This window comes from Carassius auratus, chromosome 2 (assembly GCF_003368295.1).
Source record: "Carassius auratus strain Wakin chromosome 2, ASM336829v1, whole genome shotgun sequence".
In the NCBI taxonomy this organism is placed as follows: domain Eukaryota; kingdom Metazoa; phylum Chordata; class Actinopteri; order Cypriniformes; family Cyprinidae; genus Carassius; species Carassius auratus.
This window is the reverse complement of record NC_039244.1, coordinates 9,501,882-9,523,798: the sequence shown is the minus strand read 5'-3', so window position 1 is coordinate 9,523,798 and position 21,917 is coordinate 9,501,882. Positions and strand designations below refer to the sequence as shown.

Below are 21,917 nucleotides of genomic sequence, written 5' to 3'. Positions count from 1 at the left end.
AGGGATATAGTCCGGAGGAGAAATCATGGGTCCTGGCTCGGGACATACTGGACCACTTGCTGATTGAGGAATTTAATTGCTGCCAGTCTCATTCCACCATGTGGTGTCCCTGGGGGGAGAGGTACTGTCAGGTCACAGGTTTGATCTGTCTCTTCTCCTGCACATGTTTTTGTTGCCCTTAGCGGATAGCCTTCTGCATTCGGCATGGCCATGCACATGCTCAAAGCTGTTTCTGATTTTCTCATTTTGTTTCTCATCTTCTATTCGTTTTCACTTAGTTTTTTTCTGTTGTACCAGTTAGCCTGTGGCTAAACAACAATGGGAGGAAAGAGGGCATGACATAAACTAGAAACAAGAATTTTAAAATAAAATATCGATATATAAATATGAAAAAATTTAAATTGGAAACAATAGAAAAGTCTACATAAATGTTACAAATAAGATCAACATTTTTGGAAATCGATGCATGCAGACCTGCCAACATGTACGCATTTTTCGTACTCTGCACGCATTTTGTCCCATAAATACGCTTGTACGATTCGCTGCTCTCTAGGTACGCATTTTGTTGCGTCTCGCATTTCGCCGATTTCAGTTTCTATGCAATCTATGACGCTGATTACTGATGGCATGTAAACGGTTATTTTTTAAATGTCGGGAATTTCCCCAACTTATTAAAAAGCTACGTTCATTACAGTAGTGAGCATCATGAACATGATAAACATCAGACGGACATGACCTTAACACATATAACAAAGTGTTCGTTCTGAAATCTGAATTTATTCAGAGAAATAACTGACTATATACAGTACGGATTTAAGAAATAAATACAAAGCTTTATTTCCCAGATAGTCAGATAGTCCCAGATTTTTTTTTTCATTATAGAGAAATATTAACAACATAATTGTATAATTCATTGTAATATATTAAAATCCATTTCTGATACTAATACGTTTGTTTAATAATTCCTGAATAACTTTGTTAATAAAGAAATAAGCCATTTTTTTGTTTGATCAGTTACCTGTGTCGTCAGTGCGCAGCAGCCAGACACACCCACCTACACGATTTAAATATATCGCTTATCCTGTCCCAAAGACCGTAAACACTGCAGATTACATCTGAAGTAAATATTACTTTATTACACATAACATAAAACCGAGTCCCGTTTGACTGATCAGCTTCAAATCGAGTTATTTTAGGACAGCAGTTTGAATGTAACTCAATGGTGCTCTCTGCTGGTAGGGATTAGTAAGATGGCGGATCGAACACTTCCGGTGGCTTCACTGCCTGTTGGCAGTTTAGAACGCGATGAGCGATCCAGTTATATATATATATATAGATCAGTGGTTATGAGTCATTTTCTCCTGATAATCCCGAAAAGAACTTAAATTACGCTTTCAGTTTTGATCGTAGAGATAAGAGAAAAATCGAATCTGTAAAGGGTCTACTTTGTATTTGTATACATGCATAATAACAACAAAACTTTGTGAACATAAAATAGAGATAACAAACAAGGTGTGCTGTCTGCAGCCTTTGTCTGCTGTGATATTCATTTACAAACACGTCATTAAAATGAACTGTAACTCAGTGAATACTCAATGAAGAGACATGAGAGATATAGCTATAGAAAGATTGACATGTCTACTTTAAAACTAAACAAGTGCCGCCGAAAACAAATATTCTGTGATAAAGTAATCCATATGAAAACAACGCGATGTCTTGTCCGTTTTTCACATTTCCCTTCATTATCTTCTAATTCGAACACGCCCCGCGCTGAACGTTCTATTCAAATTCTAATGTTAAATTATTTTACTGTTTGCTTCGGAATTACTGGAATAAGATATAAGTCGCGCCAAAATGTGATGTGGTTGAGCATTTGAGATTTGGATTTCCTCAGAAAAAAAGAATGAAGCACTTTATTCAGCAGAGATAATAAACATGAGTAAGTCTCTTATTATTTATTTATATACTTGTTTTCATATAACGTATAAACATTTTACTAGTTAGACTTTTTCCAAACTATAATTCCTGACTAAATGTATAATCAAGTGAAACATTATGAAGTTTCAATAACAATATGCAATACTATACCATTCAAAAGCTTGATGTAAATAATATAAATTTAACAAATAAATGTAACTGTAACAAATGTAACAAACAATGCTGTTCTTTCAATTAATTCCCCCGAAAAAACCTGGAAAAAAAAATATTCTCAGCTCTTTTCAACATTAATAATAATCTATTAATATGAGCACAGAGATGTTTAGTTCTCTGGTGACAAGAAAAGTCATGATTGCCTCCAAAGGCAGCATTTGTTACAAAGAGACTTTCACTGATGCACTACTTAAAAAAGCCAAATCTGCAACCTTTAACAAGTTAAACAATGCAAAAGTTTAAACACTTTGCATGGAAAATTATATTTAAAAAAAATGTTGTTTGTTTTTAGCAAACTGATTTTGATATTGATAACTGCTGGTTTTGCACATTTATTTAATGTTTTGATTTATTTATTTAGAAAGAATGTCCTCAGTTTACTTTTATTTCTGACTTGATTTTCAGGTGGAAGAAGTTTCCATGGGCTATGCCTCCAGAACAAAATGTTCGGAGTGATTGCAGAAATTGTATAACATTTATGGTCTAATTGTATATGTTATGGAGTAACTAATAAATCTTAAGTGGTGAAAGGATATTATGTGTATAATATGTATTATGGTGTTAGGTATCTAATAGGTTTCTCACAGATGTGTGTGCAACGGTGGCGCATACATTGGCGGTGGGCTGTAAGGTTCCCGCGCCCGCGCGCGTGTGTGTGTGTGTGTGTGTGTGGGGGGGGGGTGTAGTACTCATAAAATTTCTTCAAGGTTGGCAGGTATGTGCATGCTAAGATGAAAAGAAATGTGTTTTATGTGTTACAGTTGTGTAGTGAGCAGCAAGAGAGCCGTCCGTTACTGAGCCCTTCTATTGATGACTTCCAGAGTGAGAGCAAGAGTGATACATCCACACGGCCAGTCACCTCCAACACAGCAGGTTCCCCCATAAATATTGCTCTGTCATCTGTTTCTCCTCTCCTTCTCACTCATCTGCTCTTCTTCTCCTATCCTATATCCAGTTGGTGTTCCTTGGCATTTACTTTTAGTCTAAATGAATCCTTTAAACTCAATTTTTTTTAGGAATTAGTTTTTCACTATTCATGATTGAAAAGTGCATATTACCTATAGAATATCTTGAAGGATTTTTTTGTTTTTTGGTTAATAGAATAAGAGAATACAGGTTTTAATTTTGGATGACTCTTACTGGCAATGTTTTGTCTCTAGGTTTGTACACAGGACTAGACTTGGTGGACTTGAGTGAACCTTGTGAGAGAAGGTGGAGTTGGGACAGATGGAGTCCCTGTGGGTCTCGAAAGAATGGTTTCTCTAAGAGTGGCCTTCACAAGAAGAAGACTGAAGAGACTGAGCTGCTCCAGGTGGAGACAGAGGCATCATCTCCCAGCTGTTCTAACCCTGAAAGAGCCTTATTAGATTCAGGTATATAGCTTGTTAATGAAAGACACTTTGGCATTGTTTAAATTCACCATAAGTCAGTTTAGTTGTCAATTTAGATTTTTTTTATTTGCACTAATTGTATTTTACTATTGTACTTTGGTGCCATCGGAGGTTACTGAGACTTAAAGCATTAGTTCACCCAAAAATGAAAATGATGTCATTAATAACTCACTCTCATGTCGTTCCAAACCAGTAAGACCGCCATTTATCTTCAGAACACAGTTTAAGATATTTTAGATTTAGTCCGAGAGCTCTCAGTCCCTCAATTGAAACTGTGTGTACGGTATACTGTCCATGTCCAGAAAGGTAAGAAAAACATCATCAAAGAAGTCCATGTGACATCAGAGGTCAGTTAGAATTTTTTGAAGCATTGAAAATACATTTTGGTCCAAAAATAGCAACAACTACGACTTTATTCAGCATTGTCTTCTCTTCTGTATCTGTTGTGAGCTGTGTTAATTTTGGCAGCCATTTTTTATTTAGTCTTAGTCTTAGTTTTGAGAAAAAAATAATTAATAGTCTTAGTCACATTTTAGTCATTCGAGTCTTTCATAGTTTTATTCTAGTTTTAGTCTGCGAAAAGTCATTGCATTTTTGTCAACTTTTAGTCGTTACTTTTAGTCAGTAGTTTTAGCCAAATTGTTTTATATGTAGTTTTCAAATTAAAATAATCATTAATTCTTCTCTCTTTAAACCCGATCAATTAAGCTTATGAGAAATTTGAATCAAGGACTGAATTTTGAAATTTTGGGGGTGAACTATCCCTTTAACAGAAGTGAAAAAGGAGCAACTTATAAAACTATTATAGCATATATATATATATATATATATATATATATATATATATATATATATATATATATATATATATATATATATATATATATATATATTAGGGGTGTAACGATACGCGTATTCGTATTGAACCGTTCGGTACGAGGCTTTCGGTTCGGTACGCGGTACGCATTATGTACCGAACGGTTCGTTGGACTAATTAATTAAATTTGGAAAATAAAAAAGGTGTGTGAAATATAATGTTATGCGTTCAACAAGGTAGCCCAATAACCCAAACGACGTAACAGGCAACGCCCCTGACACCCCCGAAGAAAAAAAAACACCAACTTATATGTTTATGTTAGGCTACTCAGCAGGCGCTCGCTCACTCAGTACGCGCTGAAGGCTCGGTACGGAGCCCCGCACGTCACCTGTAGGAGAGAAAAAACATCAATCCGTGGCGACGGTTTTGCAATCCGTCCCCTCAGTTTATAAACCGTGCTCATGAATTAATAAACTGTTCACTCGGTTTAACAAATCGTACCCAGGATTAACAAACCGTGCCCACGAATTCCCAGTCCGTGCGTTTAGATTGTGTAAACCGTACCCTCGGTTTTTGAATCCGTACCCACGAATTCATAATCCGTGCGCACGCTTTCGCAATCCGTTCCCTCGGATTTGAAAACTGACACGCATTTTACACTTAACAGTGAAACATGCATCTAACTCCGGCAGGTGGGGTGAGGTGGGTGGAGCTTAGTATAATAAAATCACAAAAATAAGTCTTCATGTTAAGAAAGAATTGTACACAAGCATTTCCAAAACTGTCCAAAGGTTATTTAAAAATAAAGCAATTCACAAATTATTTTATGACAAATATTTTTACTGTCTTGTACTCATTTATTTAGCCTACAAATTAAAATTATAAAAAATAACTTTATATTTTTTTGTATCATTATTATATATTATTAAACAGGTTATGCATAAGAATCTTTTATCCAAAATAACTTACAAAAGAGGAAAAAATTACTCCAGAGTCAGTCACAATGCCAGGTTTATTGCACAATAATAATCAAGTGCTATTATAGATTATCAGCAATTGAACAAGATTTTAATGCGCATCTTTCTTATTAAATCTTTGTATTCCACCTCGTACTACACTTGATAGAGAATCACTTAAGACACTTTGCTGTAAACCTATTCCACATAATAATATTCAATAAAACTGTATGTTAACACGTAGGAGTTTGCTGCATGAATCCGTGAGTACGGTTTACAAATCCGAGGGAACGGATTGCGAAAGCGTGCGCACGGATTATGAATTCGTGGGTACGGATTCAAAAACCGAGGGTACGGTTTACAAAATCTAAGTGCACGGATTGGAAATTCGTGGGCACGGTTTGTTAATCCGTGGGCACGATTTGTTAAATCGAGTGAACAGTTTATGAATTCGTGAGTACGGTTTATAAACTGAGGGGACGGATTGCAAAACCGTCGCCACGGATTGCTTTTTTTTCTCCTACAGGTGACGTCCCGGGCTCCGTATACGGACATCACCGCAGCGAATGGTGCATTTACGTTATAGCCGCGGATATGAGACCTTACTCTGTAGTGGAAAACGCAGGTTTTAAGAACATGCTTAATGTAATTGAGCCCCATTACAATATTCCTTCACGAGCCCATTTCAGACAGACCGTAATTCCTGCTTTGTTCCAAAAAACATAAGCCCAAATAGAGAACCAATTGAGTAAAAACACACTAAATATAAAGAGTTATAGAGTTCCATATAAAAAGAGTTACATCTTTGTATTTGTTCATAACCACTACAACAATATTACATTTAATTTTTAAAAAAAAATTTATAAGGAGCTATTTTTGTTTTATACAGTATGCTGCTAAGAAAACACCATAGAAGATGGGTAAAGAATAGCTCCATCATTGTTCAATGTAAAAAAAACACATACTTTGTTAGTTTTAATAAATAAAACATTTTTTAAAAAATCAAGGAAATTTATCTGCCAATTTTTTCTTTTTGCTGTATCTAAAACGTACCGAACCGTACCGAACCGAACCGTGACATCAGTGTATTGAACCGAACCGAACCGTGAATTTTGTGAACCGTTACACCCCTAATATATATATATATATATATATATATATAAGAAGCACAATTAGACAAATACAATAGAGATACAAATTAAACTTTTTCAGATAATGTAGGTTTTACTTAACATGTATACATTTATTTAACATCTTCTGTTGGGTAACATTAATGACAGATAGGTATTTAATTTGGAATGCTGTCGCTTTAAGACGGAAGGCATGCATGAAATACTGACACACGTTCATGTTCACTTAATCCATAACCTACTGTATTTACATGAGATACTCTACATGATAAACATTTGGACTGTTGTGTGTGTTTGAGCGCTGAGAACTGAGAGAGAGAGCACTTCTATCAGCATGATTCCGCCTATCCCGCCATCACTAACTTTAAGTTAATCGACAACGAATTGTGACTCCCGGGAAAAACGAGACGTCTGGTTACCTTATCCCTACCCCTTCGGGTGCTGAGGCCTTTGTTTCAGATCGCTATTTCACGTTTTATTAGTCTATCCGTCCACTGCAGCTGCTATACTGACTAGATATGCAAAAGCCCCTTCCTTATCTGATTGCAATCCAATGACATGGATGCACATTTTGAAAGACAATAGCCTATAGGAGACGTGGCATACACTATATTAAGACGTGGCATACACTTCACTGTCTCACAAGTCTTCACCGTTTTAATTCTATCTATCTATCTATCTATCTATCTATCTATCTATCTAAATAAATAAATAAATAAATGTGTGTGTGTATATATATATATATGGTGGGCATAGTTTAATTTTTTTAATCTAGATTAATCTCACTGTGATCTTGAAATTTATCTAGATTAATCTAAATTAAAATGGCTCATTCGAATTCTGCCGAAGGCAAAAATGTTTTTTAGATGATAGTATACTGATTTAGTTACTACTTTGACATGACAACTGAAACTAAGGTCTGTCTCCAGAATCACACCAAGATTCCTGAGTTGATTTTCAGTTGTTTGACCCCTAGAGTCAAGGTATTCATTCACCTTGAAAACTTGAAAGTTCTGGCACATCCAACTATTAATTTCACCAATACATTGGCACAGGGAGTCAATGGGTCTGTAGTCATTTGGAGATAAGGCTAGGTAAATCTGGGTATCATCAGCATAGCTGTGATAGGCAATTTGGTTCTTTCTCATTATTTAACTTAGTGGGAGCATATACAGGCTAAACAAGAGCGGTGCAAGAATTGAGCCTTGTGGGACTGCGCATGTCATGGACGTCCACTTAGACTTATGCTCTCCTAGACTCACATAATAGCCTCTCCCTTCTAAGTATGACCTGAACCATTTGAGTACCATCCCAAAAAGCAGGACCCATTTTTCCAGTCTCTCTAGTAGTGTGTTGTGATCAACAGTGTTAAAAAGCAGCACTGAGATCTAGCAATACCAGCACTGATATTTTGCCAGAGTCAGAATTTAAGTGAATATCATTTATTATTTTAATGTGTGCTGTCTCTGTGCTGTGATGCGGTCAGAAACCAGATTGAAAATTGAACAGGTATCCATTTAAGTTTAAGTATTTGTTCAGCTGACTAAAAACTACCTTTTCTATAGTTTTGCCTATAAAAGGAAGATTAGATATTGGTCTATAATTGCTCAAAATTGTGTTATAAAGATTGCTCTTTTTCAGGGAGTTTGAAATATTTTCAGAAAGAAGTGAGGTGTTCACCACTTCTAAGGGATCTGCTTCTAAACAATTAAGTACAGTTTTGAAAAAAAATGTGGGAAGTTTGTCAAGATACCAGGTTTTAGGTGATTCACTATTTCATCAAAAATTTTTGCTATCAATTGCAAGTAGACATAATATCTTTTTGATATTGTTGCCAAATCTGTCTGACCTCTGCATTGCTTTAGGATGTGCCAATTGCCTTCCTGAAAGGGCTGGACGATTATGGCCTAAAGTCAAAACCTTGATTAATTGAACATTTTACCTCGATTATTTTGTTGCTGTTTAGTTTTTTTGCCCTCATAGTTCACTTACAAGGTTTGTACTGTAAACAGGGCCATAATTGGGGTTTGCGGGGCCCCAGTTTAGGTTGTACCAAATAACCTGAAATAACTGACATGGGAAAATTACGTCGGTTAGAGGTTCTAAATTTCGGTTTTGATTACTTTTCGATTAATCGTCCAGCCTTACTGCCTGATATTGATGATCTTCTCAGAAAAGAAGGAAGCAAACTCATTGCATTTGCTGTCTGAGTGCATTTCACTTGGAATCTGACTTGGGGGGTTTGTCAGTCTCTCAACAGTGGTAAAAATAGTACGAGTGTTGTTTAAGTTACTGTTTATAAGGTCTGAGAAGAAATTCTGTCTAGCAGTAGCTAGTTTCACATTAAAAGCATGAAGGCTGTCTTTATAAATGCTACAGTAAATTTCAAGTTTCATCTTCTGCCACATCTGCTTGGCTTTTCACTAGGGCTGAACGATATATCGTTATCATATCTATATCTAGATATGAACTTTCAAGATATTACTATCGAAAAAAGCAATGATATACACGATATAGATTTCCCCTCTCCGCGCTCGCCCTGCATACAACTCTGGCAGTCACAACAAACATCAGTTTTACGAGTGCCCTTGACTGCACCGCTAAAGCCAGCGAATAGAGTAGAGTAAAAATTGAAGTTACTTACACAATGTGTATCTGATATGAATAAAGCGTGTTAAATTATAATGGAAAGGAATATTATTACCTCTTCCATAGACATCAGTGTGTATTTTACAAACTCTAAATGTATTGTTTTTTTAGTACTTATGTGAATTTATATGTTTGAAACCTAAGATAAACAGTATGTGGTTCTGAAAAGTTGTGATATATGACAGCTCTGAGCGCGCCTGTCTCTGGCTTAATTCATCTTCGGCCGTTCCAACGTCTATGCACACTGTACAGAGACAGCGGATAAATTAGAAAGAAATAAAATGAGTGCGGGAGATAATGCGGCCATTGGCAGTGCAGAATCTGACTTGGTGCCAAAACATAAATCATCTTCCATAATTTGGAATTATTTTGGATTCAGAAAAGATGATGTAAACCAGAGTGATGTGTTGTGCAGGTCGTGCTTAGCAAAAGAACACGTAGTCATATCGTATTGTATCGATATCGAGATATCGGGCATAAAAATCGAGATATGAAATTTTTTCCATATCGTTCAGCCCTACTTTTCATAGTCTGAACTGCTGTTGATCTTCTGCAAACTGATTTCTGTCCGTTTGTTTTCTTACTAACTATTATTGGAACAATATCATCAATAACATTCTTAATTTTTGAGTTAAAGGAGTCAAGGAGAATATCAACAGAGTCTGCAGAAATGCTTGGTGTTAAAGATATAACCTAAGTACACTTGTGTTCTCGTTTATGCATCTCCTTCTGACAGAGACAGGTCTATATACAGTGGTAGCAGAGATCAATATATCAAAGAAAATACAGAAGTGATCAGATAGTGCTACGTCCTAAATAACAATGGATTAAATGTTTAGACCCCTACTGATGATTAAATCTAGAGTGTGTCCACCTTTGTGTGTGGGTCCATGCACATGCTGAATCAGATGTGGAGAGTGAACAAGCATGGAGAGAGATCAAAACAAAACGCTGGTCACGAATAAAGAAAAACAAGGATTTTGAAATAAGCCAAGAGAAGACTGGTTTTACTTTTCTCCTGCATCTCAGAGGAGCGTGCACGATGCATACGAGTAGTAGACTGTATACTATACAGAATGTCATGGGAGTGATTTATGGCTTTGACCTTTGGCCCCTCCCCCACATGACATTGACCTTTTGACCTTGACCTTTGGCCCCTCCCCCACTCGTCTTTGACCTTTTGGCCTTAACCTTTTGACCTTGACCCCTCCCTGCCTGACTTTGACCTATGAACTTTTAATGGTGACAGGTGTTGCTATGACATGTTTGTAATAAATTAAGGTTATACATCATCGGCGTGAAATGACACCATCCGTGAATAATCGGCAGCTGTGACTTGTCATCTGTTTCCGTAATAGATCATGTCATAAGGGATTATCCTAATGACGAGTGTGATAAAGAACCTGTTTGAAAAATAGACACCAGCCCTCTGATACGTGACCATACAGTGCAAGGTGTCCATTAGGTGAAAGATAAATCTTGTCTGTGTGTGAAAGATTTTATGGTCTGTCTGTGTGGGGTGGGCTTTCCCCTCACCAGCGGCAGCATTGGATTGGATTCACTTAGATAAATAGGATCCCCCTCAGATTTATGAGGAAATCAGAAAAAGAACTGTGATATAAATGTATTTATTTATTTATTTTAAAAACATGTGTCCCAAGCTACAGATGTAGTCCCTCATTTAGGAAACGAGCTCCTCATTTTGTCGTTTTGGCTTGTCGTTCTCTACCTGGTTCTGTCTCCGCTTCACGCCTCGTAATGCCGTGTAAATATCACAGTCATCCAAATGACAAAAAAAAGCATTACCATAAACAGTGTATTTTGCGACACCACAAAATAAACGATATAGCATAAAATGACACGACAGACTTTTTATTTTGTCCATCCAATATATTTTGTCATATCGCACAGCCCTATAACTGGTGTTGTTCTATAACTAAAAGTGTAGGCACTTGGACCAATTTTTTTGGACCAGGCTCTCAAAATTGATAGACAAATAAATGTTGTTGTTAAATCAGCACTGTTTCAGTTTAGGATGATTGCAAAAATAACATATTTTCTTTTTTTTTAATGATCTGGAAACTGTTGTTCACACATTTATTTAAACAAGATTGGATTATTGTAATTCACTGTATTTAGGCATCACTCAATCTTGTTTATCTCACCTTCAGATGGTCCAAAATGCTGGAGCCAGACTTGTGACAGGAACCAGAAAGTATCACTCCAGTTTTGATTAGTTTATACTGGCTTCCTATCAAGTCTAGAATTCAGTTTAAGGTACTGCTATTTTTGTACAAATTCATGCCAGGTTTGGCACCATCTTACTTTCACTCTGACATTCTTTCTATGAGACTAATAGGCCTCTAAGGTCATCAGATACTTTATTGTTGTCGGTACCTATAACGTGCTTGAAACTAAAGGAGATGTGCATTTTCTGTGGCAGCACTAGGCTGTTGAATAATTTACCATTCATTGTACAGTATATAAGATCAGCCATCTCTGTCCAGGTTTTTAAATCGTTACTTTAGACTTACCTTTTTAAAACGGCTTATGGTCTGGAATAATTGCAGTATAACAGTTTATTATGTCTGATTTTATCTTTGTTATAAATTTGTGATTGTTTTATATTGTTATTTGTTTTTTGTTTTTTTTGTGCAGCACTTTGGTCCACTTAGTCCTTATTAAATTTACTATATAAATCAATAAATGTAAACTAAACTTTACAATATGATGCAAAATTTCACATTACTAAAAAATTTGACAATGTGTTTTATTATGATTATGATCTACCTGGGTTAACCCAGACGCCATAGATATGGTAGCTGCATGAAACCCTATAACACATTAGGCAAGTTGTCCCTTATAATCTATGAAAAGGCTTGCATTTATGAAATTGATTTAAGTGTAAAGCTCTCTTAATTAATTTAAGAGGCGCTTATGATTAAATTTATAGCTGATTTAATCCAGGCTCTCTTAGTGTAATACATTTTTTTTCCCTCTATTTTTTTTTTTTTTATCCCATTGGCCACTTCATCAGGAAGCAGTTACCCTGCAATTTAGCACTCACATCAGCATATTATCAGATTTAAAGAACTGGAACTAAATGGGTGGAAAATTATGGAAATGTTTCAAACATTCATAATTTTGGCTTTTATGACACTGGTCCCCCAAGTAGGAATGTATAAATTTTTATTTCAGCTTTGTTGTTTGTCTCAAGCTTATGCTAGAAATGGTTTAAAATGTAACGGTACACTGACTTATTTTAACCTTCTGGAAAGCTTTAAAAACTTGCACTGTAAAGCTAATTTCCAGTAGATTATGCCTTAAGCTTCTGTAAGATAAACCATTGCCATGTTTTCCCTGTTGTACTATATTTATCATTCCACAGCCCAGCTGCTTTAATCAATTGCGAGCTGCAAGCTATAGCCTAGTTGAGATAGGCAAGCCTTAAGCTGTAAGCTGTATCCTTATCTGCTGCTGGGTAGCCTTAATCTACCTTTTGCGCCAATGTGTTGTTTCATTAAAGGCAGTTTGTGACAGCCTGTCAGTTTTATTTCTGTTTTCACTCTATATTCACTTTCCTGTCTCCAGCGAGCAGCTCACCCTTGGAGAAATGGGAGGAGGTGAGCCTTCACCCAGACGGTGCCTTGAATGGAGGGCGGAAGTTGAGATATGAGAGGAAGATGTGCACCTCCAACCATTCATCTAGAGAGCTTTTGTGGTAGGGACAGGTTTACACGTCATTGTGCATGTTATCATGGTATCCTAAACAGGCCTGATACGATATGTTTCCATATTAAGTGTTTAATGTAGTCACAAGATGTGCTTAACTGTTTTTGGAGCCATAAAGATCAACTTTGTTCTGCTTTAATAATTAATATGGGGATAAAACAAAAACAAAGTATGTTGAAATGTTACATTCTATTCCCCAAAACCATTAAAATAAGTTTAAAGCCATTTATTGTTCAAAAGAACATTAACACATAAAAAAACAGCTCTGTCACTAACAGTGTGTATGTTGAATTATAAAAAAAATCTGTTCTTAAATAAACCATTCCAGTATTATAAATGGAAGTTAATATTTTGAGTCCATTTTACATATTTTATAATTTTATCTTCAAATCATCCTAATTGGCCTCTTTTTCTGTCTTTCTGGTAAAGCTACTGGCTTATAAAAAATGAATGAATACAAAGTGTTTTTAAGAGTATGTTCATTTATATTAGATGTTAGATTTGAGTTGTTTAATTCAGTTGCCTTTGTGAATCATTACCATTATTGCAAGCAATAATATAATTATTTACAGCATCTTGTCCTTTTCAGGTCTGCAGACTTTAAAAGCACGGAGTCAGACCCTGGGCTATCCCCTCAGGTACACACACTAATGATAATTTGATCTCATTGTAAAAGACTAAAGAAAAATTCAATATTGATCTTCATCTCCCCTCATACTCAGAAAAGTATTCCTGTGTGCTCTTAAAATGGTACAAACCCTTCTCATTAGGCCCTTCTGAGGACAAAATTGTTCCATTAGAAAGAATAAAATAAAATACTGGAAGTACTAAAATCCAAATAGTAAGCTGAGGTACCTGAGAAAAAGGCACATACATCTTTGTATATGACAGGTACAGAATGATACTATAAAAGGCCTTCCATGTTTCCAAGGTGCAGTTAATGGAAAGAGATACATTCATTGTTTGAAGTACAGGATTTTTACCCTCGTGTACCCCTTTTCTGAGTGTGCATCAAATATATATTTTTGTCAAATTTTTCTGTATTGTTTCCTCTTTATGCAAGACATGTTCTATTTATTTCTTAGATACTAGTAAGGATTTAAAGTGCCCCTATTATGGATCAAGGACTCCCTAATGATTCCCTCAATGATTCATTTTTCCAAACCCCTTTGCATGTGATTAAGTGGTCCTCTAATCTGCTATGATTGATTGATTGGTCCGATGACCCAGTAGGTTGTGATTGGTCTACTATTTTGCGTGATACAGAGAACATGAGAGCAATCATTTTTAATCATACTTACAGGTTGTGATTCGGAGGAGGAAGAAGCTGGTCCAAATAAACAGGATACTGATCCTTCCTTCAAAAAAAAAAAACAGCCTGTGAATCCCACTTCTATGCATTTAGCTTTCTGTAGCAGTTATCAGTAAAATGACAGGGATACAACAAAAGGTTGGAGCTACACTGCTGTGGTACTGCTGTAAAAATGTTTCTTCACAGCCTAGTTCTTTGGCATAAAAAAAAAACAAAAAACAATTTACCCTCACAGCACAGCACAGCATCTTCTTGACATGATGCTTTCCAAAGGAATCTGCTGCAGTGATTGAGGGAGGGGGTGTTCAAGTTTTCCCGGGTCTGTGTACGCAACAAGAGGGTGGCCATTATGCTAATATTATGTTAACGGCTTGGGATTCGCTTTAAAAAGACTTGTTTAAATGACTTCGAGTCGACTCTTTCTTTTTAGAGACAATAACTTTATACACGGTGCACTTTCAGATTTAAAACTTTGCAGGATGTTTTCATTCACTGTGTTAGACACTGCATGAAAGGTACATAAAAAATCCATGATAGGGGCACTCTAAATATAGCAATAATATAGACTTATAAACTTTATACTGCAGACAACTTTAATCCTGCCTACTGAGGAACTGAGATCATGAATAATATACAGTGGCCCCAGTAAGTATTCAATAGACCAGAAATTGTCTAAATGTCACTGCATTAGATAACAAAATCTCAATGAACGGACACACACTTCAACATTTCACAAAAAAACACTTGTTAGGCTTTTCATGATAAAACAATAGATTCACTGTTCAACTGTTTAAGACAAAATATTTCGATTCTGTCACAGAGTCACCGGCAACACCAGATTATCCAACTTCATTTATCTATGTTGTCTCCTTATGTTTGCTGACAGAAGATAAGAACAACAACATGCAAAACAATGCAATGTCAAGCAATGATCAGAACCTGGACTTGTTCACTGAGCTTGTGCAAGCTATTCACCAATCGCTTCAACTTCTAACCACCTCTCCTTCAGTATTTGCCTTACCCAGTCCCATGGCCTGTCCAGCAACGTACTCTGGTGAGGTTGAGGAATGCAGTGGATTTCTCCTACAATGCCCGCTTTTCTTAAAGATGTAGCCGCAACTCTTCCCCAGCGAATGGGCTAAGATTGTTTTATATTAATTCACTCTTGAATTAACTCGTCTTGACACACATTGCAATTGTCACGGTTCATGAATGCACCGTCTCCTGCTGTGTTGATTGTTTCATGTGGGTGTTACCGCTGATCACTGCAGCTCATTCCAACAGCCTACTTAATGCCCTGTCTTTCGTCTCTTGTTTGTCAGATCGTTGTTTGAGGTCCTTGTGGTTCATGTCTGTTCGTCCTTCAGCGTTCCTGCTCATGCTCTGTTTCCTGTTCAGCCGCTTCTGGATTACCGCCATCATTCACGGATCTATCACCACCATCACCTCTACCAACGCACTCAAATCACCCACTCACCTGTCTGTGCTGCCGTCGAGGTCCCTGCGTCACTCTCCAACATCCATTCATCATAACCTCCCTTCAATAAACATCATTTACTTGCATTTGCCTCCTGTCCTCCATTGCAGCATCACAGCAATATGCATGATCCATATGGGATGCCATCCGCCCAATAATGAACTCACTTATGGCTTTTGTCACCCACTTTAGAGGTTTTTGGACAGGCAGCCAACAATCTGTCTGTCAATGATCAACTCTTCTGTTTCGCCAAGGCCAATTCACTGTGAGTGATTATGCGCTGCAAATCCCCATTGTAGTGGCAACCAGCGGCTGAAATGAGACAGTGCTCATCACTGCATTCAAACAAAGGCTAAATGTAAACATCTATCAGCAAATACCCATTTATGAGGATGTTGTGGGACTTGAGAATTTCATCCAAAAAGCCATCTGCATCTCACACTGCCTAACAGCCAGCACATTGGCCCAACCTCATGCTTCTCCTTAACCCGCCTCATTATCTGTCACACCTCCAGCAACAAAACCAATGCAAATTGACTCTTACCACCTCACTTGTACAGAGCATCAATGGAGAATGAAAAATGGGCTGTTTCTGTACTGCAGATCTGCCTGAAAAAATGTCTAGCATCTTATATTTGCAGATGCCTCTTAGTCTGATTCATCATCTGATCTTAGTCTGTTCATCATCTCATGTATATTATAGTGTGTAACTTAAGTGTCCAAATATTTTTTGGGGCCACTGTATACTAAAAAATGTATATTGGCCAAAACTTTTAGGTTGCTTATTCAGCATGATCTGAGGTCTAAGATGGTGTTACAAAACGACTGCTGGTTGACCTTATCTGCATGTGTGTAACCATCTGTGTGTGCAGCGGTCCCAGCTAGGCAGTAAATTACTGCGGAGACAACACTCATTAGTGGAGGAGTTTGTTCGAGCCAAGGCTGCTGTGGAGGTGAGACAGAGTCCTTAAAATATACACAAATACACATGCTACCACAAGAAAATCACAGCTACTTATTCATTTGAAAGGTTTGAAAAAAGTCTTCATACCTCAGGGCTTACTCGCAATGTATCTGGTCACCTGAGAATTTCAGTTTCTTGCATTCTGTAAGGTCAGTCTCATTCTGTAAGTTAAGACTGCATAATTGGTGTATTTTTAGCCGAACAGTGCAGCATCAACAAAAATGTAATCTCAAAGTGGCTGCTTTGTGATGATGTCAGCTCTTATCTCTCTAGTCTTCCATCCAGAGATGCTTATTGGGCAGTAATATTCATAAGACATCCATTTTAAAGTGATGTGCTCAGTAAAGAAACCAGTAAAAAAGACCAGAGCGTCTCTACTGTAGCTATATTAAACGGTGACACTAAGATCCAATGAATATCATGATTCAAACTGTCTGAAGTTTTCTGCTTCCCTTGTATGAAACTACTGTAACCTTTATAGCACACTCAAATATATGTATGTATTATTATTTGATCAATAAATTATTTTAAAAGAATAATTAAATTGCACTCAATTTAAAATAATGCTTTTCCATTTTAATATACTTTAAAATATAATTGCTTCTCAGAATGATCCTTCAGAAATCATTTTTAATATGCTGATTTATTTTCAATGATGGAAAGAGTTGTGCTGTTTAAATAATAGTATTTTTTTACGGTTTAGTTTTTTTTTTTTACCTGTGATAGGCCTACTTCTTTGGGGTTTATTGATAAATAAAAAAGTAAAAAAAGAACAGCATTTATTCAAAATAGAGATGTTTTCTAACAATATCAATATTTACTATCAATGTTTCTATCAATTTAACAATTCCTTGCTGAATAAAAACAAACAAAAAAAATAAAAATACTGACCTCAAGCTTTTGAACAGTAGTGTATAGTTACAAAAGTTATATTTTAAATAAAAGCTTTATTTATTTATAAAAGAATCACAGGTTTTTAACATTGATAATAAATCAGCATTACATAAAATGTATTTTAAATTAAAAAATTTATCAATGCAAATGCTGGCTTGATGAACTTGCAAAAATATAAAATGCGACCCTGGACCAAAAAAACAGTCTCAAGTGTATTTTTTTTATTTTATTTTAGATTACACAAAATCTGAAAGCTGAGAAAATAAGCTTTACGTTGATGTATGGTTCATTAGGATCAGCCAATATTTGCCCAAGATAAAACTATTTGAAAATCTGGAATCTAAGGCTGCAAAAAAAAAAAAAAAAAATACTGAGAAAATTGCCTTGAATGTTGTCCAAATGAATTTACGTTTTTATATATTAACGGTAAGAAATTTACAGAATATCTTCATGGAACATGATCTTTTTTAAAATATTCTATTTATTTTGGCATAAAAGAAAAATCTATAATTTTGACCCATGCTATGTTTTATATAGCTAATATGTAGCCCAGCAACTTAAAGCTGCAGTTGGTAACTTTTGACGCTCTAGCAGTTAATAAACAGAACTGCTTGCGTCTTGTGGAAGAACGTCGTAGCCGGAACTACTTTTCTCTGTTTATGTCTATGAAAAATCAAAAAGGTACTGGGTTACTCCGCCGCGGTACCCCTGAAGCATCTAAAATAGTCAGAATATAAACACTTATTATAGGTGTACCCTAGTGATTCAGGACAAGCTAAAAACAGGGTTTGGAAAATGGATTCATGGTGCACTCGCTTATTATATACATTTTTCTACATTTTGAACACAAAGTTATGGACCGCAGCTCTGATTGGTTATTTTTTACCGGGAGCGATGGAGTTTCTGCAAATGGCAATATGACCACTGGGAGGAGCCAGAGGAGCTTGATTTTTTTCATAGATTATCTGTCTCATATTCTACTGTCAGGACATAATGACAGGTTTAACAAATATGTCAAAAATATATATTTACAAAAGTTACCTACTGCAGCTTTAAGATGGGCTTTGTGGTCCAGGGTAACAAATACTAATGTATCCAAACTTTTGACATTATATATATATATATATATTTTTTTTTTTACATTGTCCCAATTTTACATTTGAGCCCCTGCCCCTCAGGAACTCTGCATGTGCCTCCACATTTAATAATAAAACAGTTGATGAAAATATAAAGCTAGTGTGCAGGTTTTCTGTGCTAGTTGGCAATTATTTGAGTACAGATGAATGACTCTGGAGAACTGAGGCAGTTTTGCATCTATATGGCACCTCTTCTTCATGGTGACAGAACTGTTTGAGGGAACCGCTGGTGATCTATAAAAAGATTGATCATCCATATACCCATATTGGGCTGATAACAGACACATTTATTCATTTAATTAATACCCGCGTTTCAGTCATGCAAATGTAAAAGATGAGTGTGTAGGTGACTGTTTGTTGTATGTGATTGAATACAGTGTGCAGGATTTTCTCTGATCAATTGGCCAGTCCAGTGGGTACCTTCATCACAGATCCAGCACTCTCCTCTCATTTCCCTTTAATGCAAACTCTTAGCAATCGATTGTGTGTTGCAAGATTAATTTTAGCTGCCAAGAAAGATAAAAATATTTTTCCAGTCAGTGTTGCTTTAAGAACTGGGTTATTCAAGCAGTACTCTTAAGGGAGCCCAAGTAAGCAAACAAAGAATGCTGGGTGGAACACACACTAGCAAACCTTGCACAAATGCACAGATAGTTATAAAAAGCCTTTTAGATTAATGTCATAGGCATGAATGAAGTTCACAGGGATATTTGCTGTGTTTGCCTGGTAAAATAAATGCCCTCATTCATGAAAGTGATGCTGATTTTTCCCTTTGTCATTATCAGAAGCCCTTGAAAAAACATAAATAAGAAAAGACTTTTGACAGTGACTGTGATTACATCCACAAGAATATTCCAATATTATTCAGACTTTGATTGTATTCCCAATATGTATGTTATGTAAACATGTAAATCTGTGAACTGATTTCCAGAAATCAGAATCTGAAGACAGGTGGTATATACCAAAATTAATCAGACTTCTGTGTCATGTAACCAACTTATTCTGGATTACACGTCTAATCAAATATTCACTTGTACGGTATCTGTGCATGTCCAAATTTCAGTAATTTTTAGAACTACGTGATACATGGAAAATGTATCACACAAATGTAAATGATGTGATCTGAATGTGGTCACTAACGCCATCACTTTTTGTTCTTTTTTCCCATGGTGATTGAAACTGTTGAAAGGTCTCTCTCTCTCTGTGTGTACAGTATGTGTGAGTTTGTAAAAAAATGAAGACAAATTCACACACATGCACACCTACACACGGTCTGAGAGTCATTTAAGATAATACTTTCCTTTAGGGTTTTGCAGAACGTGATGGACTGTAACTGGAATCTGCCCGGATTTATCATACCTCATCCGACACATAAAACGGTGCATAAAAATACACATGCATACATTGTATGTGTCATGAACTGGGCTGGGAGGAAGGATGGATATGTGGATTTTAATAGATCCAAAACACAGGGTACATCCACAGAAGGAACTAGAATAGACACACATACGCAACTTGGTAGACCCAAAAAAGAAAACAGGGGGCAGACTATTCTTAAAATACTTAACGAGGGATAGACAGGTGAGGGGGATCAACTAATAATTGGATAATGAGGACCAAATATGGGCACATGGGGGGGGGGGGGGGCACACAAAAAAAGGTCTATAATCCTGATATATCTCCCCCTCCCAAAAGGCGAATCCTCACGCCGTAGATACAACATGGAGAGGGATGTGTGGGAACTTGGCAGGAGGATCCAGGGGGCCAGGATGGAGCGGAGTGCTCTGGCGACCGAGGCGGAAGCAGAGATCCGCAGCGTAGCCGGAGGATCTGAGGGCCAAGGTGGAGCTTGTGGGAGGGAAGAGCACAACGGAGCTGATGAGACAAAGCAATGAGGTGAGACCAGAGGAGTGGAGAGTCCTATGGCAGATGGCAGATCGCTTCCTGGCCAAGTTGGAGCCGGAGTGGCAAGGGAGCTGGGAACTGGAACTGGTGGAACGACAGGCGAGGAGGCGCTGGGTCTACGGGCAGAGGCGGAGTCCGGGCCTCAGAGGCCTTCTTTCAGTCACTTGATACTGCGCTGGCTCGTCAATCACAGTGGAACTTGCTCTCCATCCTCGATGGGTTCTGGCTCCGCACAGCGAGGAGATGGTGGGCTGGGCTCTGGGTCGAGAGTGGAACTTGCAAGATCCTTCTCAGAACAGACGGTTAATGGGATCCATTTCCATTTGGTCATTTAGCAGATGCTTTTTTCCAAAGAGACTTACAAATGACGACAACCAGGTTTCAAGTGGTGCCAATCACAACACACACTGGCCCAGCCAACCAATCACAGCACATTTCTTATTTCAGAAGACGGTCCTTCATTTGATACAGGAACTATTCAAGCCATTCATGACAGACTGGAGAGAGAATTGTAATAATGTAAAATATGTGAAAAATAATTTGTTTTTTGAACAAATTAGTATCAGAGACTGTTCTAGTACACCCCCAAAACAAAAAAAAAAAGAGCATAACAGGACCCCTTTAATAGATCCAAAACACAGGGTATATCCACATGAGGAACTTTAGTAGACACACACAACTTGATAAACTTGACAAAGAACCATGGGGCAGACTTAAATACCAAACTTAACGAGTTATAGACAGGTGATGTGAATCAACTAATAATGGGATAACAAGGACAGGAACAGGAATGACCAAATATGGCCACATGAGGGAGAAAACACACACAAAACAGGTCCATAATCCTGACATTATGGTGCGTCTGCTGACCTCTCAGATTGATAAGAACTAGATACTGTATGAAAGCTGAGAGGTCCGTCTGTAATCCAATCATAAATGTGCTTCTAGCTGATTATATTCTGGTGAATCCATAAAGATGAATATGTTGACCTTGTGACCTTGCTGCTTTAAATCACTTAACAGCTTTTTTAGCTAAAAACAATATGTCCTTATAAAACTGGAGCATGATTGTGAGTCTGGCTAATCCTATGTGGAACAATTAAAATGAAATGTTCAAATGCTATGTAGTCTATCCTGTATTCCCTGCTGGAATAAGTTATTGTTAAAGCAGCATTTTATAGATGCCAAATAACATCTCTGTAATTCTGTACGAAGTCACATTTTATATGGTATTGCAATCTTGAATGTGTCCTGAAGGGCTGTTAAACTGTCTCCCACAGTCAGACACTGTGTTCTGGGATAAAATGCAAGCAGAGTGGGAGGAGCTGGCACGGAGGAACTGGTTGGAGGATGCTGACAGTGAAGGCCTGGTTCCACTCAACTTTTCACCCACTGAGAAGGTA

At 37.0% G+C, this 21,917-nt stretch overlaps 1 protein-coding gene across 1 annotated transcript in view; it reads left to right on the top strand.

Annotated features, from left to right (window-relative positions):
* The window catches only part of LOC113115042 (PEX5-related protein-like), a 75,172-nt gene that overhangs the window by 25,868 nt on the left and 27,387 nt on the right, over window positions 1–21,917 (top strand). Inside the window, exons 3-8 of the mRNA XM_026282260.1 lie at window positions 2,913–3,024; window positions 3,312–3,524; window positions 12,686–12,815; window positions 13,416–13,464; window positions 16,488–16,568; window positions 21,795–21,914. Coding sequence (XP_026138045.1) covers window positions 2,913–3,024; window positions 3,312–3,524; window positions 12,686–12,815; window positions 13,416–13,464; window positions 16,488–16,568; window positions 21,795–21,914 — 705 coding nt within the window. The remainder of the gene's footprint in view (window positions 1–2,912; window positions 3,025–3,311; window positions 3,525–12,685; window positions 12,816–13,415; window positions 13,465–16,487; window positions 16,569–21,794; window positions 21,915–21,917) is intronic.